At 41.2% G+C, this 27,851-nt stretch overlaps 1 protein-coding gene across 1 annotated transcript; it reads right to left on the reverse strand.

Annotated features, from left to right (window-relative positions):
• Positions 1–1,155: 1,155 nt before the first annotated feature.
• LOC124170584 (msx2-interacting protein-like) lies at positions 1,156–27,769 on the reverse strand. The gene is made up of 3 exons (XM_046549383.1): positions 27,574–27,769; positions 1,330–1,791; positions 1,156–1,174 (listed from the first exon to the last, which is right to left on the reverse strand). The coding sequence occupies exons 1-3, from the start codon at positions 27,654–27,656 to the stop codon at positions 1,156–1,158; spliced, it is 564 nt and encodes a 187-aa protein (XP_046405339.1). The 5' UTR covers positions 27,657–27,769.
• Between the last annotated feature and the right edge of the window lie 82 nt (positions 27,770–27,851).

The following is a 27,851-nucleotide window of genomic DNA, read 5'->3' on the forward strand; positions in this document are numbered from 1 at the left end:
CACAGCGACGCACCACTCGACGATCGCCTCCTCTACATACTATATATGCGCTAGATATGGCAAACACAGCTGGAAACCACTTGACAAAAGTGGGCGTGGTACACGAGGGACACTTGCATTTGAACACCACGTATTCCAGCCACTGTAATCCAACACTGTAATCCATCACTGTATTCCCGGACACCACACAGTGTGAGACAACACTGACGCGCCAAAATTATACGACCCCACCCCGTGGGCGCCCGGTCGACGTCATCACTGAAGACCACACTTAATCCAACACTGTATCCTGGGGACGAGAAATTGATCGACTCCAGCACGATTTACGAATGACCGCACACACCATGGAAAAAACGAACCCATGGGTGAGCGTTTCCAAAATTTACAAACCCGAAAACAAAAGAAATCATATCGGGAAGATATCCCCCTCTTCCCATCCCGTTTTGGGACATCAACAATGATACGCGAAACAAAATTAGCGCAATGCACAACGATTTCTTTCAGTTTCATGTTTAGATGCCCATCAATGACTGAAATGAGAGAGGATAATCAGAGCTAAAGAAATGATACATATGAATATTTGCTCTCTTTCCTCTTCTCATTGCTAAGGCTGAAGAAGGCTAGTCCGGGTGAATATCACTCGAGAGCAGTTTTCACTGACTCCGTCAGCACTGGTTTACGAGAGGCCATCCGTAGTATAATCATCCAATCTTCATCTTCAATAATAGGCACATAAAATCTTGCAATGAAACCAATAGATACATTGTATTCACTTAAGTGACACCAAATATGCCAGATGAAAATACAACACACTTGACATAGCACACTTTTGCATTCATATATGTAACCACTGAGAGTGGTAAAATGCATCAGTTGCCTACGCACATCTACGACACAGGTAGATAATTAAAATTATACATCCAATCCTTATTTAATTTTGGAGACTGCAACTGGCACTCCAAACACACAAACGAGAACATTGAAATTTGTATATAGTCACTGATTTAAACAGTAACACCAAAACGAACACAAACGCTGAACTCACCAAAAATGAATGAACAAGATAAGAATCGATGAGTGATTAAAGCATATCACGAATGAATCAACTGAACATGCAGTAATCAACCATTTAACCCAAAATATATATCTTCCGGATCATGAACCATAGGGAGAACTGCAAATACAAAGAGGGTTACATTTGTACAAGTGGAGCAAATGCCTTCACCAGCGAATCCCCAATAAGTGCAGCCAGCAATCAGCGGGAGAGCAGCCCGTATCTATGCACGCTTATATATCCGTGGGGTGGGAGGCCCACCCGCGCAAACTTACCCGTGCGGGAACCTAGGAGATCGAGGGGCGTAGAGTCCGGAGGAGGCGCCAGGGCCGGCCGATCCGCCGCCCACCGCCCCCACACTACCACCCCCCACGGGCCCGCCCGCCGGCCCCACCACACTGCCCACCCCGCCGCCGCCGCCCCCAGAGGGCCCTCCGCCCCCGCCACCCCTCAACACGTCCTCGGCGCGCTCGTGCACGTGGATGGGGGGCAGGTGGGAGGGCGGCGCCGGAGGCTCATAGTACTCGGTGGTGAGGGAGCGGTCTTCGAGCGTGTGCTCCGCGTCGTGAGCCTTGGCGGCCGACTTGATGTCCATGAACGCCACTGTGGCACACATGCCCCCGCCCCCGCCACTCTCCTCGTCCTTGTGGCCGTGGTGGCCGCCTCCGTGATGGGAGTGATGCTGTCCCGACGGGTGGCCCCTCGGCAGCAACTTAACGCTCTGCACGCGCCCATACCTGCAAGCAAACGTTAATGGCGTGAGCAGAGATAAGCAGAGATAGCCCTCGTGTGCAGAGAGAGAGCATTCATTCCGAGCTCGTGTGCGTTTATCGGCGCCGACGCTCCAAACAACACTGCGTCGCTCAAACATTGCACTAATTTCTCAGCGATGAGCTGCGACGAAATGATCGGGAGGAAATTTTGATGTAGCAAGCGTAAAAAACAATGGTATTATCGAGTACGCTCGTTGAATATTCATGGACCGTCTCCTTTACTAAACCAGGTTGCATACAAGTCGAGCATCACAGTACTTGGCGAGCGACAGCCCAGGGATCAGTTAATGAGAATACGATAGTGAAGGACACTTGGGAAGATAATTGAAGCAATCTCTTCGTCCATATTCAGATGATGTAGCATACACCGACTCGTACATATAAGTCCAATCTTGGAACCGAGCACACGGCGGATTCGACGGTTGAAATGGTATTGGAATGGGTTTACATTGCAACAGACTGAAAAAATCACCTTTTACTGAGAAATTAATGTCTTCACATAAATTGCAATAGCATTGCACGAAAGGGGATATTAAAAACTAGAAGGCCACCCGACGTTACTCGGGAAGGATAACACCCAAAAAAGGAACTTAGAACTTGGAATAGGGTGGTTTCCTATTATTTTTTTATTGCTTAAATCGAAAGATTATTACTCCTGGAGTACCTATTTCACGCTTTTAGATTTTTTAAAGACGATATCTATTTTTCGCGATTAAATGAAAAGTGAAAAATTTCAAGCGCGCGAAAACGCGACGGCTACGTAGGAATGATGGGAAAGTCCCTGTGACGTATTTCTGGTTCCCCCTGCCGCCTTGAGAGGTGACCTTGGGGCGAGGCTTGGGCGTTGATACGACGGAAGCTGCTAGCAGGTAGCGCTTGGCTTAAATAAGGATTATTATTCCCCTATCTAACAAAGGAAACTTTTCGAACTTAGGTATTTTAAATGTGTGATTATTAAGAGATGTTTCCCTGAGCTCTGTGCCTCATGCATCTATTAGTAATCTCAGACAATGTAAAACTCCTACTCTCTACTCGTATAGAAACTAGGTCCCTGTGACGTCACGTGGAGTGGAATCGCATTGGCGCCAATCTGGCCTTTTTCAAATGAGGTTAAAATTGACCGTTGCCATTCGTCTTAACTAGGATTTCTAAAACCAAATAATTTGTATATTATGAATACACTAATGGTGGGTAAGGAATCGCAATCAATGCATTTCGTTTTCTTTGATGAAGGAAACTACCCTATTCATGGTCATATTGAGCTCTCAATAGGAAGGTATGAAATATCGTAAGACAAAACATGATTTTTCGGAATACACGATAAAAAGGACACCAAGGTTATTCGTGGGACATTTACCATTCAACGGGCAGGGTGCGAGAAAAGGCAGTTTATGAACTGGAAGTCGCCAAATCGATCTCCACATCCCACACAAAGATATTTAAACATGGCAGAGTGAATGGGGATGATATCGGAAGATGGTAGAGTAAGCAGAGGGTAGGAAATGGGCGCTGGGCGCACTTACAAGGTTCGGTAATGAGAGAACGATGTTCAGGACGCGTCATACGCAACTGAAAGTAGCACTACGGACTTCGGGATCATGAAATGCACTTACGTACTAACTTTGGCTGCAATCCATGCCACCGTATGGAAACGCATTGAGGCCAGACAAACAGACATCCTATTTTATAGATTATATAGATTGGGGGTTAAAAATAAATATCTCGAGAGAATAGAGTGGATGAGGCAGCCGTGAAGCACAAGTAACAGTTTCACCTTGCACTGGTCGTCATCCCATAAGAATAATCACAGAGGTATATCATCAACTGGTAACATAATGCTACACCAGTAAACAGACGACATTATTGCGGATAACATCTCCATCAAAGGAGTAATTCTGGAAGACAAAAAAATAAATAGTCATACCGAACGGCAACTTAACTGGCCACCCTACAGGCATACATGCATATAGCAGCCTCAGAGTACATTACTAGCAATTTTAAATTAATTAACCTTAGGCCGTAACTAAAGAAGCCTTAAGAACACGGTCATATAAACTTTATTACTGAAATCAGGGATTACATCCAAATAACTAACTCAAATTCAAACCTTTCGTCATAATTTTCTCATTTTCTACATTAATGCCACCCCGTGACTAACAGTAGCGGTGAACTTAGCCCCACGCCATCAGATCAAGTAATCTTCAACGAGAATGGAGATTTTTAATATCTCACGGCACGGCAAGTAATCCGCAAGGTAAAAACGCACCTAACGAATAAAAACTAACATTAGCTAGTCAATGTTTGATTTGTGATCCGACCAATTTCTTTCTATCACGATGAAGCGCCTGTAATTTTTTTCCTTGAGCATTTCCCGCAGGAATAAATGTCGACCGCGCGTCACGGTTAGGTCCAACCAGTTTACGCGCGTGTATCGGGCTAATTATACTCACAACACTGAACTAACAACTACCGGCCCACCATGAACGGCCAGACGGAAATACCCCAGGAGCGAGGGGAAGAGGATGAGGGCAAGGCAAGAGGCGCGGCACAATAAGCAAGCCGTCGCAGTCACGCGCGCCACAACGGAAACCAAAGCCAGCCATGGGAAAACGCAGTGGCAACATTCGAAGTTTGGTCAATATCGACTTCTCCACGCAAAACATTCCAATGGACCGATGGTCAGCGGCGAACTGTTAGTCCATTCAAAATGGGAGAGTTCTGAAATAACACCTAATGCCAACATACAACGTAAAGAGATGATACGATACACTTATGTCGCTGATGGAATGTGGAAGTGTTGCAACAGATTAATCACGGAATCAACGACAAAATAATAGATAAGGCTGAAAAGGCTAAGGACAAATGTCGCATTTTACTGTAATGGACGGGTAAAATATTATAAATGGTGGAGTCGAGAGAGGGAAGCAGGCAGAAAAGATGCAGCACATCTTGCAGATAAAGTTATAAGCATTTCGTAATTCCTTAACATGCCCAAGAACCATAGCGACATACGATTACGGGAATTTTCACGTAATTCATATTCAAGAGGCGTGATTTCTTTCACAAATATCAAGTAAATACCAGTCCAGGTTATATCAGTGGCGTAGTCAGGATTTTGAAATGGGGGGGGTTTGACCGGAGATTTCTGAGACATTCCGGGATATATGGAAAACGCCCCGGGATAGAGGGGGTCCGGGAGTCCGCCTGAAAATGTTGGATTTTTGATGTTGAAAACGTGATATTTAGAACTTAAAAACGGTAATTTTGTACGAGTATTTATTAAAATAAAGTATATCAATTGGATGGCGTAAAAGCTTTGAAGGCTCAAAGGGAGGTTGTCACTCGGGAAACGCTCCTGGATTATCTTCCCCATTGGCTACGGCTCTATTGCTTCAGGAATTTATTACAATTTATACTATCATTTCAGAAATCTCCAAATATAAATAACGGTAAACACTCAGCAGTAATTATGACTACAATTACAGTAGCATTGATAAGGGAAATAATGTTTGCTGTTTTCAAAACGTTTGGGTGGGGAATAAAAGTAGCGTAATAATAATAGGGTAAATAGCGTGGGTGGCACTAAGGATAGCATCCTGCTAGCCAATAGGAAATAGGCTTATACATTTTGTGTTATATATATCGATTGTGAGGGAATTTGAAAGGAATTATAGGGAAATATAAAAAAAGACGGGAGGGATGCCATCTGCACGGTTAAGAGGTTCACTTGAAGTACGCCAACGGAAACAGTGGAAAACGACTTAGTAAGCATTATAAGAATGGATACCAAGGACATGTGATTTGTGAAGAGCCTACGCTTATCAGGGCAGTATACAAGTTGTTAAGCGAGTAGGTTCGTGAATATTTAGCTGCTTGAAGGAGAGAACACTTGCTGAACTTAAAAGGCAGATGCGTAGCAGAATATTTTCTGGATGACGTTCACGACATCTTACGAGTGCCACGGTATAACGGTGACAAGAATCATGAGATGAGGAAAGAGAAATACTTAGAAAAAAGGTAAAATTTATGATCCTACCCTGTCCATGGAGCTAATAGTGATAATAAGAGGAGCAAAAAATGTTCACGGAAGTAGCTGTTCTCCTCAGGACCCAGATCTGGTCATTTTATTTAAAAAAAATGTATTAATCGAAGAAACAAACGATGCAGTATATCCGACCGAATTAGCATTGCTCACTATGAGAATGCTTTTAAGATCTTTTCGTTTTATTCAGTATTTCTATGCGGTGTTTGAGTAACACCAACCAGGCATCGCTAACCCCAGCTCAGCCAAGCCGTATAGACGGGCACATGTTAGAGTTTTTTTACCCAGAGAATCAAATGTTAGGTATAAAGTATGGAGTAGTACATGTTAGGTATGGAGTATGGATTGGTACATGTCAGTAAAAACTAAACAGGCCAAAAACACCTTTAAGGTGATGTATAGAACAGTGAAACTATCAAAAAACGGACGGTAGTGGTGCCGGAAAATACATCCATATAGAAGTGTTCCTAGATCGGATGCGACGTGAAAAATACTAATTATTACTACTAATACTACAAATACTAATACTTAAAATACTAATGAGTGCCGGAAATTACGCGTATATGAACCCCTAAGGGATAGCATAAACGGTAAATCTCAACTTTCCCAAGTAACAGGAGTGAAAGCATAAGCAACGTTCCAAATGCGATGACTGTGCCATTTAAAGAAATTGGTCCACACGGAAATACTTACGCTAATTATCTCCATTTGATTCACAAGCAACAACACCTAGTACACCTAAATAGTGTCAGTAGTAGAAAATGATCCATCCAATGAGGTTCCTGCCCCTAGTAGAGGAACAATGTTCTGGTGTTAAGTGGGAATTGCAAGTACCGCGACGAATACAACATCAGTGTCTTGGTACAGGCCACCGCTAAACCATACTATCGTTTGGGTACTCCAGTACTTGAGTGCGTACGTGGGCAATCGATTACCTGCCCAATTACTTAATAACTTCACTGAGCAGCCGATTACCCCCAGGGTACTCGAGCACGATCTGCGCATCCAAATGCCATTTCAGCACGCCAATAGTAGTAGTCTTTAATTTTGCCGCGTAAAAACGCAGGTAATTCCTATTTTCTTCGTCGTACATTTACTCACTAATCCCCTTGGCGAGCCCATATGACCAGCATGAGAACAAATCTATGATTTGCAAGCCATGGAAAACGAGATTCAAGATGGCGAATGAACAATAAATAGATTTCCTCGTGACTTTTTATGAGCCACTGCCAAATTTTAACACTTTGCATAACATGATGGTAGAAATGGTGGTGAAATGAAGACTTCAACACAGTGATGAACACTAAACGCAAAACGAAACGTTGTGAAGCGACTTTATTAAAACATAAAAAATGTAATACGAGGAGTTATGGGCAATGATATAGGCTCGATTGGAACTAATTGTAACGATTCTAAATAAAGCGACGATATATAAGAGCACAATTTCTTTTCAGAAGCTGCAAAAAAAATTATTGAGATTTTACAGCCCAATCCATGGTCATAAGAACTAGTACACTCAAACAGTTTTTAAGGGATATAAACGACAAACTATTATTGGTAATCTGTTTGTAAAGCAACTTTTATTAAGAAAAATGGAGCATACGGGAACATTAGGTAAATTTAGGTTTTCCGGCCTCGAGGGCGGCGGGGTTAAGTCCTCACCCGCCAAACCGAAGGTCGCGGGTTCGAGTCCCGCTTGGGTAGGTTGCCCCTACCCAGGGAATGGTTGTGTGATAGTCGTTGTTGCATGTTATTTCCCCTGATGTAAAAGACCTTAAATGGGCTGTTTTCGGGGAGATGAAAATAAATAAATAAAATGAATGTAAAAAGGCCAATTATAATCTTTTATTCAGTATAATTTGCTCACTATAAAACCCAGGCATTGCTTGATAGTCCTATGCAACGTGCTCTTTTAACGTTTTCGAAGACGCCCAGACAAATTTTTGGTTGGCAGTGAGATTGTAATTCAGCCTTCTTCTTGCCCCACCACAGTTCGGTTTCTCTAAATCAAGCAAGAACACAGTCACCGCACGAATGCTTAAGTGAAACACGGATACGTGGGAGACGCTAGCCAACAGAAAACTGAAGATTAATTTTGAATATATCAAACCACCAAAACACAATATCGGAATGTCAGTGAGGTAATCACGTAATTGGGCAGGAAATAGAGGCGATATGCAGGGTGCGATAACAACGGTGCGGAACGTAGCTGAAATTATCGACGAGTACTACTCTCTCAGTAATTCAAGCCTATGTAAGACAGTCGAAGGGCAGTTTCTATTCCTCGAATTGTGAGAAGTGATATTATAAATATGGTATGTCGTAGGCTTCAGCCCGGATTTGAAATTGGGACGCTTCCAGCCAATGTCTCGGTTCACCAGTCAATTAAGCTAACGCAATGAGGAATAACTATGATCGTAATGTTGATATCATATGTCGGCAAAAACCCGCACAACGTCGAATGATGAATGACGAGAGACTTCCAGAAGGCGATCATGCGTTGACAAATATTTGTGATCCATTGTGGCTAATATTGTTGTATATCCGCTAGATGTTGCGATTGAACCTACGATGCAAATGTTTGTAAGGAAAATAGCTCAACAGCTCATACAATCGGGAAAAAAATTATTACCATCTTTGAAATCGTAAAAAAATTTGAGATGCGGGTTTACAAAATACAAACCATCCCCTTATCAGACAGAGCACAAGAAAATATCAATAAAAATACAAATGCTATCACTACAGTTCCATTCAAAAGTGTTTGACGATTCACAGAGAATTTAAGTAGGCCCACGCATGCAAATTTATGAGTTAAAAACCAATGATTACGCTAGCCAAAGGAGGTTGGCGTTAGCCTAGCGTTGGTCATACCGCGAGTTAACTGCGAATAATAATCGCACACCTATCGTGAAAATCCCATTTACAAAACATATTTCAATAAATGATACTAAGAAAATACCCAGTTCCCGGTGAATTTTACCAAATCGTAGAAAAGTATTTATAATAATTCCTCTAGATGATATGCATTATTCGCACTTTCCGTAGCGATTTAAATCACGAGTGAAAATAGATTTTAAAATATTCGGAAAAAAATACGTGTAGTTGTTGATATTCTAATCGAGTAAACATTTAATTATGTTTTCATGCAATTGTTAAAGGAAAAATTTGGTTGGAATAATTATAGCCTACTTTATTACGGCCTTCACTTCCTAAAGAAATTGTTTTTGGCGTAATTATATTGTATTAATTGTTATAAATTTTCAATACTGAAACCGCGCCACTACAGAATATCCTAGGCAACTTCCGTGGGCCAACTTCCTCAACGTTTTGAGGCGAAGTTATTTCTATCATGTGTGTTGTCATCCCCCACGCATAGAATCAACCCAACAGATTACGAGCATCAAAGTTTCTACAACAGCTGAAGATAGATATCATGGACATTAAGATTTATTTTTAATTCATCGGAAGTATTTGCCTGTTTTTATTAATTTGGCTATTGCAATGTACATTAGATGAACCGGCGTAAAATAAATTCACACAATTTATAGCGTAAATAATAAACAATCACCATGCAATCGACATGAAATACGGGTGTCACTCGTTGATGTATCACTAATGCAAGCTAACACGCAGTCGTCTGCACTACCTGCTCGTAAATACTTAAACATACAAGTAAGTTGCTTGTCAGTAGAGTTTAAAAAATGAAATTTCGATAAATTTTCGTTTGACGTTTTCCTAATCGGCCGCTGTTTCGGACATCGACCAAAGTGGACGATGCGACCAGCGAGAACATTTCAAAACTCAAACAGACTAAAAATGTGAATCGTATAGTGTCTCCTACCTAACTCTGAGGAAGGTGGATGTATACCACCGAAAATTTAGTTCAGTGAGTGTTTTTCATCTTTTTTTGTCCTATGTTTCTGCCCAACCTGGGATACTTTTGTTATTTTAAACCTCGTCGATCAACATTTCGAAAAAAATATATATACATTAGGGTTATGACTGTTTGTACAAAATTTGATTTCCTGTACCACAAAAGGATGAACTTTTGCCCAAAAATAACGTCAGAAGTCTGAGTTTTGTTCTATTTTATAAAAAAGTCACCCCCACCAAGAAATTGCTGATTAGAATTTCAGCCATATACAAGTTACACCCCTGTCCTTTCTAGAGTCTTGTCAAACATTCTTCAAATATCTCAATCTGTATGATAGAACTCTTTAGAGTAATCTGGGTGTTTGTAAGACTCTCTGAAGTCTTATATGACAGTATTATATTTTATATTACTTAATAGAAGTGTCCAGAAAGTTCTAGAACATTCTCCAATTTTTAAGTATATAACTGTATACGTTTGTGATCTTCTTATTAATACTTATTCTTAATTTCTTACTAATTTGTTCGAAGTCACCGACTGCAATTTGAAATCGTAATGTCTCATAAGGTAATTGCAACTACTATTGAAAGGAACAAGATGATCTGGGAAAAGAATCTTACTCGATTTCAAGACTCGCATAGGAAAAGAACTGTTCCACTAAAGAACAGTCACTGGAAAAGAACAGCAGGGTACGACTGAAAATCCAAGTTTTTGGCCTTATCTAACCTTTGGAACATCTATCAAAGGAAGGAAGGAACAAGTAAAAGAGATTATGAAAGAAGTTGCAAGTTTGTGGCGAAAGAAATTAAATTTCCTAACTTAAATTAAGCAGTACAATCAAAACTAGAACATGTTCTAAAACCTATGATGAATGTGCGGGAAAATATGCGAGTGATGATAGGTGAATGAGAGGAAAATACTATTCATTGAGTCAAGTATTTGACATAACAAAAGATAATAGTGAATGGCTGTGCAGTGAGGTTAGAAAATTATATCATTCACAGATTGAGAGCAAAGGAAAAGTAGGGAATTCTACTGAAAAGGCAGCAAGTAATGAATGTATCCATCCATCCAAAAGAAGAAAAATGTCTTTGGTATCTACTTCCTCAACAGCAACTGCTATAATAATGCCAGCTTCTATAACAGAGACTGAGAGTGAATATAAAGAATCCGAAGAAGAAGAATCCACAAGCACATGTAAAAAGTACAGCAAACCAAATCTGAAACAAAATTAGTAACATCTTTAAATTTATCAACCAGCAAAGGATCACCAGTTTGTAAACAGCTATTTCAAGATGGGATTAATGTGGATACGCCTTCACAATCAGGTATTTACAGATCCACTATCAAAGAAGCCGTTACAATAAAAGAAGTAATGAAGAAAACGCTACAGTTAGAAACATTTTTAAACTAAAAAAAATAATGGAAATCAGAATCGAGACAAATGGAAAAATTTATGGAAAAGTGTAAAGATGATTGTTGCTAACACTACAAATGTGAAAACTGAATAAGCCAATACAGAGTGAGCAGTTCAGAAAATATTTTGTTCTCATCCGTTAGCAACTTTTTCCATTACGAAACAAAATATATCAAATGAGAACTGTAGGATTCTGAAGAAATGTACCACATGGCACAGTGCATCAATGATAATAATAAACCCCTGGTAAAGACTTCTACATCTATATAATACCCCGCAAGCCGCCTAAAAGGCGTGTGGCAGGGGGTGTTAGGACACCAGCCATTTACAACTTTAAAAAAATGAAGTTCTCTAACGAGTTTGGGACTAGCGTTTATTAAAGTCCTTTATGTTTCGGGGGAAAAGCGAATTCCCATATCTATCCGTTCGGCAAAAAATCTCTCTTAATTTATCGCTTCTATCGGACCTGGAAATATAGTGTGGCTCTAATAGTATGTTCTCTGTGTCGCTCTTAAAGATATCCATTCTCAATTGTTCAAGCAATCTAAGCCTAGCGCGCAGCCTCCGAGTCTCCAACGACTTGGAGGAGGCTAACCGCTACCACGTAATCGTGAAACAAAAATTACCACAAGTGGGGACCTCATTATTGTACAAAAATATCACTATCAAATCAATATTTGAAATCATGTGGTATAGAATTCCGAGTACAAAAATTCCAACATTTTAATGCCTGACCCATCATTAACGTAACTTCAGTTGTGCTTGAATGAACTATATTTTGGTACCCAGAACCAAATGGATCAATAAAATCCTCAATAAGACTACAATTTCAATTCCAATACGCATATATGACCTCTTGGTTTATGCTCTTTGAATTACACCCAACCAAAGATATTTACTCAGTCCCCTGACTCAGGACTTCCAGAGCGTACTACAAGTATGTAGTATCAACTAATAGTCTGGTTAAAAATCCTCAACCATACTGTAAACTGTAGAACAGACAGATTCAGAATATTTATTTCGACGATCAAAACGAGATTGTAACGGCAGCGTTATAACTCATAAATAGATTAGATGACTTGTAGTGTAGCCTATTAACTTATGTAAAACTTAATGCATGTTTCTGAATTTTATTATTATTCTAACAGCATGTAGCAGTATTATTTGTTAGTATGCGTGGCGTTTTTTGGACCGTGTGGTGTACATGTGGGACTCTAGTCGCATGCTGCATACGAGTGATTGATCACCCCCTGCCAAACACCCAAGAGGTGGCTCGTATGGTATTCTGTACATGTAGATGTGCCATGAAAAATCCTGCCATAGCCGATGAACCCTTGTTCAAATCATTGGGAGAGAGGGAATCTTTCACTAGAGTGACGGTTTGGTTTCACATTCAGGGGGAACATCATGCAAACACCACATTGTAGTAGTTCGAAAGAGTCTCCATTCCTATAATCAATAAACAACCTAGAGGTGGCTCGCAGGGTATTATGTAGATGTAGAAGGACAATGTAAATCCAGCATCCCAAATAATAAACCATCTTTAGGGTATTGCTAAACAGTTATTCAAATTTTCTACAGTAATACTAGCAAAAACATTGGTACTAAATGATCCATTACATCAATTGGATACTATTTATTTGGTGAACATCATATTCGCTATCGAAGAGAGTTGCAGATTCAGTATACCAACAAGAAATATAAAATATATGAGATTTATATTGGCTATCGCTCTAAAAAAAATCAGCAAAAGGTAATTTAGTACGCAAAAACTGCCCCGAGTAAATACTAATAATGTACGGTAAAAATTATTTTAGCAGAAACCTTGAGGTGGTACTAGTGTACCTATATTAGATAATACCACAAATTATAATGTGCTGCACGGAGGCCACACCAGTAGCATGGACGTGTGTTTCAGGGTTTCAGAGGGAATTCATACGGGCACACACATGAGACAGGGAGAGAGTAACATGGACATAATGGGATACCTTCCCCTCAATTCACTCAAATCCTTATTCCCCATTAAAACCACCAAGAGACCATCTCTTAAGTAAAAATGTGCACGCAATGCGCAAAAAACATGAATGTCTCCAAAAGTTAATAGAAATTCGATTCAGGAGAATGCATCCGAGAATAGGAGGTTGAAAAAAGTTATCATCCACCTTAAAATGAGGCGAAAGAGCCGGCCACTAAAAGCTAGCCAGACGAATAAGATATAGTCGACATCCAATTAACTAAAAACCCATACGCCTAAATAATTTGCCTACATATATCAGCAAAACGGTTGTTGTTGAGATCGCTACATCGTTGAGTTAATAAAAGAACATGACCTCAACAGTTCAAGTACTAGTTCGGAGGGAATACCCGCGCGTGTCCTCAAAGAGTTAGCTCCACAGATAGCGCCTTACTTAGAGATCATATTCAAGAAGTCACTCTCCGAAGGGAAGTTACCGCCCGACTGGAAAATTGCAAGCGTTACACCCATTTTCAAAAAGGGAAACAGAAATGACCCAGGCAACTACCGTCCAATTTCACTAACATCAATTATAGGCAAGATACTTGAACATATCGTTGTTAGTAATATCATGACTTTCTTGGACAGACGTAACTTCCTCCATGGCTGTCAGCACGGATTCCGAAAAAATAGATCCTGCGAAACACAGCTCGCGCTCTTTCTTCACGACGTTATAAAATCTGGTGAATCGAAAAGACAAGTTGACGCACTATTTCTAGATTTTAAGAAAGCTTTCGACACTGTACCTCACAACAAACTTTTATACAAATTACAGTCATGCGGATTAAACGAAACAGTTGTAAACTGGATACGCGATTTTCTCAGAGATCGTAAACAAAAAGTAGTTCTTGACGGAATTAGCTCTGATGTTGTAAAAGATACATCAGGTGTTCCACAAGGAAGCGTCATCGGCCCTCTTTTGTTCATTGTATGCATTAATGATCTCTGCTCCCGCATTAGCAGTAAAATACGTTTATTTGCTGACGACGCTGTCATCTATCGCGAAATTAGTGATCACTCTGACTATGGAAATCTATCATCGGACTTAAACAATGTTCATTTGTGGAGTCAAGAGTGGGGACTCGAACTTAATCTGAGCAAATGCATGGCGGTACATTTTTTGCGGAATTCGTCCAACACTAACAATGTTTATGCAGTGGATGGTATTAACATAAAGGCAACAGACGAAGTGAAGTACCTGGGAGTTACGATAACCTCGAACCTCACGTGGGGAACACATATAAAGAATATTTGCGGCATAGCCCTGAAGAAATTAGGATTCGTCAAGCGTATTGTGGGAAGATTTTCGGATGAGAAAGTAAAAGAAAGGTGCTATTTCGCTCTCGTCCGACCGCACCTTGAATATGCAGCTAGTGTATGGGATCCAGTGCAGAAAGACTTAATCCGCGAACTGAATAAGATACAAAGGAAGGCTGCGCGTTTCGTCAAAAACCGCTACGGGCGTACAGACAATGTTACCCAGATGTTAAGCGAATTAGGCTGGGAGCCGTTGGAGACTCGGAGGCTGCGCGCTAGGCTTAGATTGCTTGAACAATTAAGAATGGATTTCTTTAAGAGCGACACAGAGAACATAATCTTAGAGCCACACTATATTTCCAGGTCCGACAGAAGCGATAAATTAAGAGAGATTTTTTGCCGAACGGATAGATATGGGAATTCGTTTTTCCCCCGAACAATAAAGGAATTTAATAAACGCTTGTCCCATCCTCGTCAGAGCACTTCTTTTTTTTTAATAGCTGTAAACGGCTGGTGTCCTAACACCCCCTGCCACACGCCTTTTAGGCGGCTTGCGGGGTATTATGTAGATGTAGATGTAGATGTAATGTAGCAAATACGAGAGTACATCATTGGCGAAGGAATGACACGGCTGGTTCTCATTAATTCTACAAGAAACTTGAAAACATAGTCCGTAGGTTTTCAAGTTCTCACCCGAATAAAGGATTTTGAGGTGAAATGCAAGGATCCTTGTAGTGGAAGACACAAAGACAGGGCTACAGACCGATGGCAACGATTATGCTGTGCGCGATATCAGCGGCTAACTATTACGTGCGACTGTTCTGCTTCTAAATTTCAGTCAAATGTAATAATGTGAATAACGCCAAAAATAGAAGAGGCAATGAGAAGTTCTCTCGAGACCCATTTCAGTAGACATCAAGCTGAAATGACATCTACTCATTTCCCAGAAATAGAAAAAAAACAACTCGACACCAACAACGGCGTTTCGACCATTCACTTCAAGCGGTGATAAAAAAGATGCTACCACGGGAAGTATCGCGCTATATGCAGCGTCGAAGGCAACCTTCAGGAAGGAGTGAGGCATTCAGGACGATGTCGATCCAAATGGCGAGGAGAGTATAAGGAGGGAGGTTCTTCCGCCAGCATCTAAGCTTTTTCAGCAGCAGGTCCCCAGCCAGCCACTCCAGCAAACCACGGGACCCCTCCGCCCCCCCCCCCCCCGCCGCATACCATACCCCTCCGCTTCCCCCGCCAGCCCCTTCCCTAGCAAACCAGAAAGTCTCCCGGAACAGCCGCGGTGTTGCCAGCTCTCGCCAGCATTGCCAGTCCCCCACAGCGGGGATACATGGAGCTGGAATGCCCTGCAGCATCCATTTGAGCGATACAGGCTAATAATCGCTAAACGGATTGTAACCATTCCAGCTGAATTGAATGCGACTTACATAGTACCCTGAGCACAAAACCATCTACGATAGCCAGTTTGTGAAGCGATATGCATTTCAATGCGCTTTCTGGGCGATAGAAAACAATATTTATACAGAAAATCGCGAAGAAATGGGCAAATCGGAAATGATACACAAATATCGGGAGGAATTCCATCCATAAATTACCATAACTGAATTTTCGAACACTATAGTGGATGAAACACATTCTTCCAGAAAGCGTGTAAAGGGATAACCGTGACACTGGTCACATTCGATGAATCACATGATCATTCCGCAGAGATGTAATAAACTGCCTAGGCAAAAAATGAAGAGGAAAGAATGGGATGGAGGAGCCAACTATCTATGCCTGAGATAAATGAAGAAGGTATGGTATGGCGAAGGGGATGAAGTATGGGCAGAAACAAATGCAGAATCATTCTCTTGTTGCGACTGAGTACATCGCAACTACTCTCATCGTGATGTGAGCAAATCCATTTGGAATGATTCTCATGTCAAGCCTGAAGATGTCAGATTGTCTCCCGAAGAAAATGAAGCATCGACAAGGTAAGACGGGTCTTCTACGTGAGGACAAGGGGTTCTCGCAATCAATACCCGAACCAGGGCGTGCAGTAAAGACAGATGAGGGGAGGGTGGAGAGTGCGGAGAGGGAAGGAAAGCGAAGTCCCACGCCAACAACTCCCCTCCGCCGAAATAAACCTTCACACCCATCTGTGGCCGCCTCCAGTGACCCTCACTGACGTCACAATCCCTCCAACTGCGGGCTCGAGCCTTACAAAAACAACACAGGGCGCAGAATTGCCTCGGCGAGAACGCTTTCACAGAGGAGTGAGTCTTTCTCTCAGAGGGCGCTCAGAATGATGAAAGAAAGTCCGAACACGAAACAAGGCATGCACAAAATAAAAGTACGACGGAAAAAAAGACAAGAGATATCCGCAAGTGGATCTTGCAGCAAGGGCAAAGACCCGCTAAACTTGGATGAACCCACAAGTAAAAAATCCACCATTTGTTTGATGTCTACACCTGACTTTTACCGTAACCCATCTTTACCTGCGCTACCGGACATCATTCACAATTATACAAATTCGCATTAAAGATGTCATTCTACAATTTCATCGAAGTCGTTCGATCTGAAGGTTTGGAAATGCGAACGACACATCCGAAAACGAACTACAAATCCGAAGATGCCTATAAAATAGCAATCGCACCAAGTTAAGCAAAGTTACTTATGAGGGGGAAAATTTATCGAGCAGTATCCATTGCCCATTCAAATTATATCACCAAATAACACAACAGTAGATAAATGTCATCAAAACTCAGGTCATAGATATTTAAGAATCTGCGTAACCAGCGTCAATTAAAAACGAGGACATTTCTAGAATAAGTCATGTGTAATAAAATGAGTCCGATGGTAAAATTTGCCTACTGAATTCCTGAAAGTCGTGCACTTCACTGTCATCAGAACGTATCTAAGTGAACGGAGAGTGACGAAAGTAGCATACACTGCAACTCCGTCGCAGACAAAGAGAGAGGTTATCATTTCACCAAGCCTTCGAGTAACGGTAGAAAATGTACACATACACGAAAAAGAGAATTAAATGAACAGCTTGGCACGCTCAGGTTTTTTGTATTCAACAATAAACACCGCATGAGTTATACTCCATGGAGCGCCGATACAAAAGAAGTGAACAAACAACCTGAATATTGCTCAAAGCGGCTGAGGATATTAGCCTACTTAACTTATCGATAACGATACAAATAAGTACAAAAAAACAGGAAAATGGGAAAGATCTCAAAAGGCCGTTTAACACGGGGCACTTAATTGCGAAGGTGAGCACTGCATTTATTTCTTAATACGGCATGCAATTGCACTAATGCAAGAACGAAATTAGAACGGGCTATTTTGCCATTTGGCCAACACGCATTCTCGTATGCGTTCCAGAAATTCGTCGCTTTACACGACGCAATTTTGACTGCCCCTTCGTAGAAACGTCAGATTGGGCAATTACGTGCGCCGTATAAAACGGAGTATATAATGCAAGATTCGATCATAGACATACTTTGTAATTCCAGGTTGAAGCTTCAAATTCCCTACACAAATTCAGCTATTAGAATCAAAGAAGAAGAATACAGGAATATTGCATGCAAAGATGGTAATTCAGGAGCAAAATTTTTCATGAATGAAAACGGTTATTAGGCATGAAATAAGTCTAAACATTGCTGTGCGGAAGCCTAAGCCCATCCATGGCAACGTTGCCCGGCATAGGATGACTCAGCGGCCTATAACGGAACTACTGCGTATTAAGGCCGTTTTACACGGGGCACGGAATTGCGCAGGTTAGAGCTGCATTAATTTCTAAAATGGCGTGGAATTGCGCGAATGCATGAACGAAATTATAACAGGGGCTTCATACAACCTACCTAGACACAAACCTCAAGTCTTGTTCAAGAAACACTCTGCGAAGTAAATTTACCAATATTTTTCTTGAAAAGGTTACCGTCAAATGTGAATAATAAGTCTATCCCCTAATACTTGTTGAGGCGTGAGGCAGGTGGAACCACTTTGATCTTAACTCCATAATAAGAGGCGAGACGGTGACACTACGACAGCATACTAATGCTGGATATAAGGTGAAAACAAGTACAAGACATCCTCCACAGATGCAATGAGAAATGCAGACATATTTAGAAAAAATTCCTCTGCCTAACAGCAAAAACCCTGAAAGAATTCCACAGCACAGCACGAGATTCAATTTTAACTGCAACAGACTATGATGCGAAACAAAGAGGATGGAAATAGAATTATCCTAAAAAAAAACGTCGTCAACATTCGATACGGCATCTTGAGAACTTGAAAGATTGAGGAGGATTCAGACCACATGAGCGGATATGGCTCTTGACAATCGCCCATCGCCGAAGCAACATCGCCATTGCATCACAGCCTAGTGTCTCCGCAACCACAGTGCGCGATTCTGTCGCAACGAAGAAACCTCACGTTTGCCGGCTTTCTATAGATTTCTCATAACAATGCCCACCTTCGAAAATTGTTATTCAACTCCACCTAGTATACCGGTTTCAAGTGTCCCCATTCATTCAGGCAATGACTTTTAAAAAGAGTACGCCATGCATTTAATACAGATTAAGGTGGTGGATCACTTCCAAAAGTTAGAATAGGAATCACCACCTACATCTGTTCCAAAGAGATTCCACAATAAGTTTGAATCCCTAAAACATAGACGTACACATGAGTGACGATGAGTTATGAATACCCCAGGGCAGTGCTTATTAGCTTCAGCAACACAGGGAACTTTTCCAATTTTTTGTCAAAAATTTGGATTATTCTTCCAAATTAACGTTAAAACAACAATGTTCTGTCTCAAAATTACAAGGGTAAGCGACCTTGCATTAACAACTGAAGATTTATTAACACTGCTCTAGAGTTCTCAATTTTGCCGGTTTCTCAATCACATAATCGGCAGTTGAAACTGGTACGGGTGGTGAAGAGCGGTGGACCATGACAAGACCTAGTTTGCTCCTCAAAACGTCCTTTTCGCATTGTCTTATGTCATATCAATTAATCTTCACGAGCGTGTCAGTTTTCAATCCTGCCGCGCATAGCAGGAAAGAGTTATCGCGAGGAAGAGAAGGAAAGCAAAGCGTTTCATCTCGGATTCTCGATCAAATAGTGAGATTAGCTTCGCGATGACAGAGGCTACTTATCCATTCCCAATACCCAATCAAGAAGAATAGGCCAATGAGGAACACGGATATCAATGCATCAAAAACCAATCCCGGAGCATATCTAAAAAAGAACAACTGGTTACTAGCATTGGATACGTCTCCCACTAAAATTGACCTAAACATTTCCTTACCAAGACTCGAATCGACAGAAATTACAACATAGACTTGAGATCGACATATAAAAAGATCCGATTCTTTGAAAAGAAGCACGACAATAACAACTATGATCTTAAACAATCGAATGAACAGTTTTGCCCAGCAAAAATAATGTAAGACATCACTGACACAGAAAGGAACATTGGGTCAGACCAATGTTTCCCCATAGTCCTGCCATGACGTATATGGCAGGACTATGGAGTGCACTGTGCCAATGCTAAAAAAAACTAATTTATAAGACGGAATAGAACACAACTTTCTTGGTTGTTTCTACATCCAACTACCCCACAATATCAGTAATGCATCACCTACAATAAAATTACACTTTTTCTGTCTTATAGGAAGATTTATGACGAAAAAACCTAAAATCTGCAACATTCCCTCCTAAATAACAACGGCAACCAAGATGCGATCTATTCATTTTTTCCACCACTAAATATAGTCCAACGCCCATAGATTCCTGGGGAAAGTCAACCAGGAATTCATATCCATTGTATCCATGGCAGCAGCACTTCACTTGACGAAAATAAAATTCCTAGAAATGCCCGCAATTCCTAGTCTGCCAATTACCTACACGCCCGCATACACATGGAATGCCGAGAGCTTTCTATCAAGCTCGATAAGATTAAAATCATTCTCTACTTAAAATGCATCAAAATGAAGTCAAGTGGTTGTGAAAAGAAGTATAGAAACGTGGGAATCATGTCGAGACCGTTATGAACAATATGTTCATTAATGCGAGAGTTAACACTCGACTCAGGATGACCTAAGAGAGGCTTCTCTCCCTGCGATGCCAACGTGGCTGCCTCGACGGGAAAGAAACTGCGCAGCAGCTCGAACATAAGTCTGGGCAGCACGGCGAGACGCAAGACGGAGAGAGGCAAGATGGCGGATTAGAGGAGGGGGGAGGGGAAAGAGACCAACGCAGCGGGAGAGGGGCGGGGGGGGAGAGAGTGGAGTCGTGGGAAGAAGAAAATAAAGAGGCCAGTCCACAAGTGCTGAAGACGCAGAGACAAGATTAAAATCATTTTCGTACTATCGACCTAGACCAGCTCTAGGAGAATATTATCCCCACAACACGCGATGACGTCAGAGAAATTTTTCCCCATGAAGATATCCAATTGGAATATAATCGAGCACTTTCCCCGCTGGACAACTGGGCGCTCTTGTTGGTCGACAACGAGCGATTTAAATGTATGGAAGAGCAGAGGAGGCTAATCCGAGAAATGTGCATAGTGCTATGAGGTGTGCGGCTCAGCATCAGAGTCTGAGAGAGAGCGAGGAGAGGAATGGTGAGCAGCGGGTCGGCTCTGCGCCAGCCACCACCAGTCAGCCCTTGCATCACCACTATCCCCTCCCCCCCTCCCCCCGCCTTTCCCCTCCTCAACCGCCCCTCACGATGCGCGACTCTCTCTCCTCCAAACCAGTTCGCTCTATCTGAAGCCTACCAAGTTTTTAACGCACAGTGAAAAAACTTGGTCGGTAGACGAGAGCCAACCCAACAATACTGAAAAAACATCACACACAGCCTACCAAGCCTAATGAAGCTAGAAAAATACCAAAAAAGCTAGCCAAGTAAGTCCTTGAGCACTTGGTATGCATACATGGGAAATTAAATGGGGAAGACAAATCCGTCTTGACACAATTTCTCGCGTTAGGAATTCATCGCAATTAGTCTCTCCTTCGAAAAGGTTTCGACAAGTGTAGGGCTGCAATCCATGGCATCCCCCGAAGTCGGATCGCAAAGAATGAATAGGTGAGGACAAGGGCTGGGAGTCGCGGAAAGCGGCCATCGCTTCTGGAATCAATTGGGTGCCACCATCCCGCTCCCTCCCCCTCTTCATTTCGCAGAGCTGAGCCAGCCAGCCATCGATCCCGTGCTCCAGGGAGAAGCGGTGTTGCCGAGTCGCCCCATGCGGCGACAGCCCCCGCAAAGCAGCAGCGGCGGCGCTGAGAATCGATCCAACTGGGAGCCCAGTTGTCCTGCCGAGGGCAGCAGCAAGGAAAAAGTGAGCAGAGGTGGCCGCCACCCCTGGCCATCCAAACGAGTCACCAACGCACGTTCGACTCGATCGAACACACGATCACAGTTCCCCAGGATTCATAGACGAGGATGACACTCATTTATAGGAGCGACAGACACGTGATGGATCAAAAGCTGCGCGAGGGATTCAAAAAGACAGAGCCTCACGGCTGGATCGGGCATCCAAAAAGTAACTTGGTGAAAGCCTCAGCAACCGTATCCTAATTTTATTTCTAAACAGAAAGAATGGAAAATAAAGCAATCTGAATAAACAATACTGGATACCTCAATTCCTCACCCCAACGCCGTGAAATAGAGGTCAAGATGTAAGTGAATGCATAAAATTGTTGCTAGGACCCCCGAATACAAAACTTGAGGAGCAAGAAAACCAGATTACCCCATACGCAACGGACAAAGGTAATTTCTTTGTGATACTAAGCAAGTGAAAGCGCTATCTTCATAGAAGGTGAAACGGCCAAGCGAGCACCATTCACAAGTATGATTAAGACTATATGATCAAATGACCCCATTCATCACTCTCCCATCCGCATCACAAGGAAAATTAAAGCAGGCCACAAAAGTATAGTAGGAATAGAAGGATGAACAACTGCTTTTTCCTGCGATTGGGCGAACAATTCATCCTTCTATTCCTGCGATTATGGATTTCCACCAAGTTACGCCCGCTACGATTGATTACACTTAAGTATAAATGGATTTCAGCAAAGAAAGATCAAAATTACGCAAACTAAGGCGGCCAATATCTTTGAGAAGGCGGGCAGGATTCGACGTCAATATGATCAATGCCTTAAACTGAAAATAAATTATATCGAGTGACGGAGCACGACTCGAAACATCTACTTTCACAAAAGGGCAATGGAATTTGATACGACGATCCTTGCGTAATACTACAGTCCAAATACCCGACCATTTCATAACTTTCTCGGCATATGAAAATGTTACACGAAAAAGTAAAATTCTGGAGAAGCAACAATTATGAACAATGTCACCGTGTACATAATTAAAATATACAAGTGGGCTCATGCCCGAAGAGTAGCCTGGAAGGTTGGCGACATAATTATATCAAGACAAACATACACATTCACCCCTAAAGTAATCACAGAAACCATCATTGACTGCACTGGCTAACTCGCTTTTTTTAACTTTGACAAACCTCACGAAAGTACGGAACAAAACGTAGGTTCCTTATTACGCCTTCTCACTGAGGACAAAGCCATTTTACGTTGATCGCAAGTGTGATTCTTATTTTAATACTATGCGATAGGAACGAAAAACATGACATAGATTATTAATTTATTATTATTCTAAGTTTTCTAATGTCTTCCGCTCTCAGATACATCTTCAAGAATTCCATAACGCAATCACCGAGCCAACTACATTCCTCTTTTCCTGAGGTTTAACAGAAATAAAACGAAAATTAGGAGATGTCAAGGCTGACTACATATTTTAGGAATGTAACGAGACGGTTGAGGCAAATTTAGTTTGTTTACCTACGCGGAAAGACCCAATAGGATCCCAGCCGGAGAAGCTTACGTAAACAGTGCGCTTCATGTCTCCGTAATACACCCCACATCAACCGTTGGGAAGTGAAACCATATCGGGAGAAAATTACGTTTAAGCTTCACCACAGTTGAGTCTAACAGTTTTTTTGTCAGCAGCGATTCACATTGGAAACACTGAGAATCGGACACCATTCGAATTAGACTCATAGTGATAAATACGCTAATCAAAGATTACCGACGTATCAGAGACGACTTCGGAGCCTATTTTGGTAGTACCTACGACCAAGTTTCATCAAACTTCACAAGCCCCATAACTATACGTCAAACACAAGCGAAAAAGAAAATACTGCACGAATTCTAAAGCAAAATAGCCGAAAATTGGCTCAATGAAATATTAATTACATCCGGTGTCAATGGCAATTCCGGAAAAGGTAGAATTTAATGAATTTTAAAAACATGTGAGAGGAAATGACAGGAGAGAAAATCTTCAGAAAAATATCCAACAGGTATCGTGGCACTACTGACAATTCATCTTTGGCGACACCAACTCCAGCAATCAGCTTAGGAATGAATTGGTCTTCACGATAGAAACACTAGAGCTAGATGGAACGGTTCTTCCACAGGTCAAAGCGCCCCATGGGGAATTGATGTCATTAAAATCGCAAAATTAAGATTTATTATGACAAAAAAAGGCATGCAAAATCAAGAAGATACTTATTGGTGATGAATTCCGAATACGAATGCAGAGCAGCTACAATCTAATAAGGTAGCAGATTATCTTCCAAAACAGAAATGTAAGGCCTTCGCGGTCGATGACCGCAAAACAATTACAGCGAATGCTTTTCAACAACAAGACCTACGTTTCGCGATAATCAGTGGTCGCTTCCTCCGAAGGAGTACTGCTGCACTATGAAAGGATAAAGGCACGTTACACCAATCCGCTCCTGGACATTACTGCTACGGTTGATCTTGGTTAACACGCGATAATAATAAGAAAATGAAAATTTTGTAAAAAAAATGTAAATGACAAACGTGAGTGATTGCCTCGGATCCTGTACCCAAACTTTTATGACGGCCAACGGAAGGATCAAGAAAACTCACTCGGCAATGCGACTTTGAGCGGATTCAGAAAACCAACAGCAATTCTTAAGAAAAAAACACGACAAGTATAACTGTTATTGTAATGGTATCCTCGCAACAAAATGCAACGTTTCATTGTATCATTTCAAAGATATCAATGAGTCTTCGAACGTGGAAATTTGACGCAAATTCATCTTCATTTGCACGCCGCCAATACTGGTAAGCAAATAAAAAATGAGGACCAAGTCCGAAAGATTCTCGTTTCATATCAATTGCAAGTATCCTAAAACACAGGCCTTTAAAATAATTGATGACGCTTAAAACTGAAGCTCAATAAATGATAATAGCGGGAAAAGCGAAGCAGGAAAGTAAATAAGTGGTTCATAATGACTCAATGAACCACCAGTCATAAGTAGGGACAAACCGGGTCATGAATTCTTCTATCAAGATACCAAAGGCAACTGACGCCGGTCAACACAAAACGTCGGCATTCCCTGCTTTTAATTTGGACGAAGGCGTTTAATTGTTACATTTGTTGAATACCCCGGTATAAAATGGCCAATAAGAGCTGTAGCCGGTAGTTTGAGAATAAAATAAAAGAAAAGATCTTTCAGCGACTTCTCATAAGCTCAAGTTATACCTCCTTTCAATGCTATCATCCATGGAAAATAATGAGCAATTCATACAAAGCAATTTAGATTAATACAACGAATAGACACGAAATGTATACCATACACGCGCAGCGGAAGAAATTTTAATCGGACAATAACTACTGGGTTTCCGAGGAGTTGACATCGTTAGAAGCTCCAGAATTTAGTGTCACTGCAAAAGACGAATGCGTAAAACTAACTGCGACAACCGACATACTTCTTATATGCTCAATTTATATTTTTTCAATGCTATCATATATGGAAAATACTGAGCAATTCATACCAAGCAATTTACATTAATACAACGAATGGACACGAAATGTATACCATACACGCGTAGCGGAAGAAATTTTAATCGGACAAGAATTATTGGGTTTCCGAGGAGTTGACATCGTTAGAAGCTCCAGAATTTAGTGTCACTGCAAAGGACGAATGCGTAACAAACTATGACAACCTACGAGGATTTAACGTGTGGAAATGGACGCCAACCATCTGTCAAAGAAATTTTTCAATTAAGCCTAAATATTCAAGGGTAAATGATATAAATGAAACATATCCACGAAAAATTTATGCCAAGGGGCCAATTTATGCCAAAATTAATTTTTTCAAAAATTTCTCTGATCCTAGGTGCTTAATGAAGGTGGCTAAAAAGATGCTGTCCGATTCATACTGAGAAATATTATAACCAAACGAGATGTTGCATAATATACCATAATGAATCGGAAAGGTTAAGACCGACTTCGTACTGATCTCCAGATGAGGCCCTTAGTGAGAAAACTATCGTGATTAAAAGGTGGACATATAATTCATTAAATATGTGGATTTCATATATGTGTCATTCAAATTTGTTAATTCACTCAGCTGACAAAGATAAAAGAAAAATAAGAACTAGCCAATACAGGAAAATTCCGTTTGAAACGTGAAAACGCCTGCCACCACCACAACAAGGCAAAAAGAGATACAATTGTTAGGAAAAATACGATTAGAGTAATAAAAATTATTAATGGTTGATCTACGACAACGAAATGAGACAATAGAACCTACAAATATGCCGGCACCGGATACGTTCTTTATACGACCAATGAGAAATTTAACGCATACGGAATGGCGCTTCATGCAGAAATAATGTTGTGAAAATGGGGTGCCAGAGATGTAGCCAATAGAAAATGCAAACAAAATAGTTGTTAACGATGCATGAGATATTTAATGAACAATGCTCGTGCACATTGTACTAGAATTGACGTATACAACATGCAACCAACATTTCCACAGAAGGAAGCTTCGCACTTCATCATATGCGACGAAAAGGGTCATGGAAAAAACGGATTTTAGGAAAACGAGCGAAGAAACTAAGAAGATAAATGCTTATTCCACTGATTTAAAGTACAGTATGCTGATATAAATCAAATGGTTATTATGAGACAACTACGGATAGCATATGGTATACAAGCCAACGATGAAATTTTCTATCGTATTTCATTTCAGACAACACAAAGTACGAAATTAGATATCACAAATATGTATAACTCTTTCGCACCTTTACCAGCATAAGTAACAACGAAAACGTCATACGAAACGTGATTCACTGGTCTTTTCGAATTGGGATAAAACATTACCCATTCCAAGTAGTGGAAGAAGACTAGCCCAATTCGATCCATTCATGATAATCATCCCCGTTAGCAGTTTCATGCAATCAAATGCATTCCGATATGAAAGCGGCGTATAACACGCCCCTTTACTTAAAAAACGCAAATAATAATGCACTCATTGATGAAAACGTAAAATGAACTACTGACAAATTATCCATCACTATGAAATAAACAATATATATAATAAAGAAACTCTCAAATTCCTCATTCCAGGGATTTCAGAATAGTTTTAGGCATCGCACAGAAGACAACTGCACTCACTAATAAAAATACCTACCTCGAAAAGTACCTATTTGGAAGACTAGCATAACCACAAACCTAAAACAGGTGAGCATGAGGGCGGAACAGCAATTTCAAGTAAAATTGACCAAGGAAAAAATAAAGCATAATCATTGAGCTTCAGGATTCTTCAATACCACTTCACTGATCTCTTTCTTCATCTAAACATAAACACATCACAGGCTTGCAGAAATCGCAATTCAACTCAGGCTTCCGAACTCGATTGCTGGTAAATCACACGACCAACATGTTGGTAGAACAAACCTATTCCATTTTAAGGACCATCAACTTTGCATCCCGTAAGCACTTGACTTTTTGGAAAACATACTGTAGTCGAGACACTATTCTCTTTTTTATCAGCAAATAACACCTTCTTAGAATTCCATGACATAGTGGACTCATTCCCGCCACCACTTGCACATCTTCTGTATAAAAAATCGATATCCACTATTTCGAGAAAAATAAAATGCACTACGAAGATATGATTTTCTCAGCCATCATGGACCAATAACTTTTACTGAAGACAGAAATTCACCATTGAACGTAGATAATACACATTCTGCTGGGGTGTAGGTAGCTTTCACTCATCCAACGGACCAACATACCGTTTGAAATGCTCCCGAATCCGGTCTTCGCGGATATTATCCGGCAAATTCCCGACCCACAGATGTCGAGTCTCTCTAACCATCTTGCTCAGACGTCTTCATCGAGACGACACCGCTCCCGCCGATAGAATTTCACGACAAAGATGCAACATTTTTGAGTCCTTTTCACACACTGCACAACACCGCCTCGCGCACTACTCTAACGAATGACGTCACCGTGGCGGGATCTTCCTCGCGGCACGAACCAAAACCAGACTAGGCTCGCTTGCTATCTCTCG

Source organism: Ischnura elegans, chromosome X, assembly GCF_921293095.1.
Source record: "Ischnura elegans chromosome X, ioIscEleg1.1, whole genome shotgun sequence".
Taxonomy (NCBI): Eukaryota; Metazoa; Arthropoda; class Insecta; order Odonata; family Coenagrionidae; genus Ischnura; species Ischnura elegans.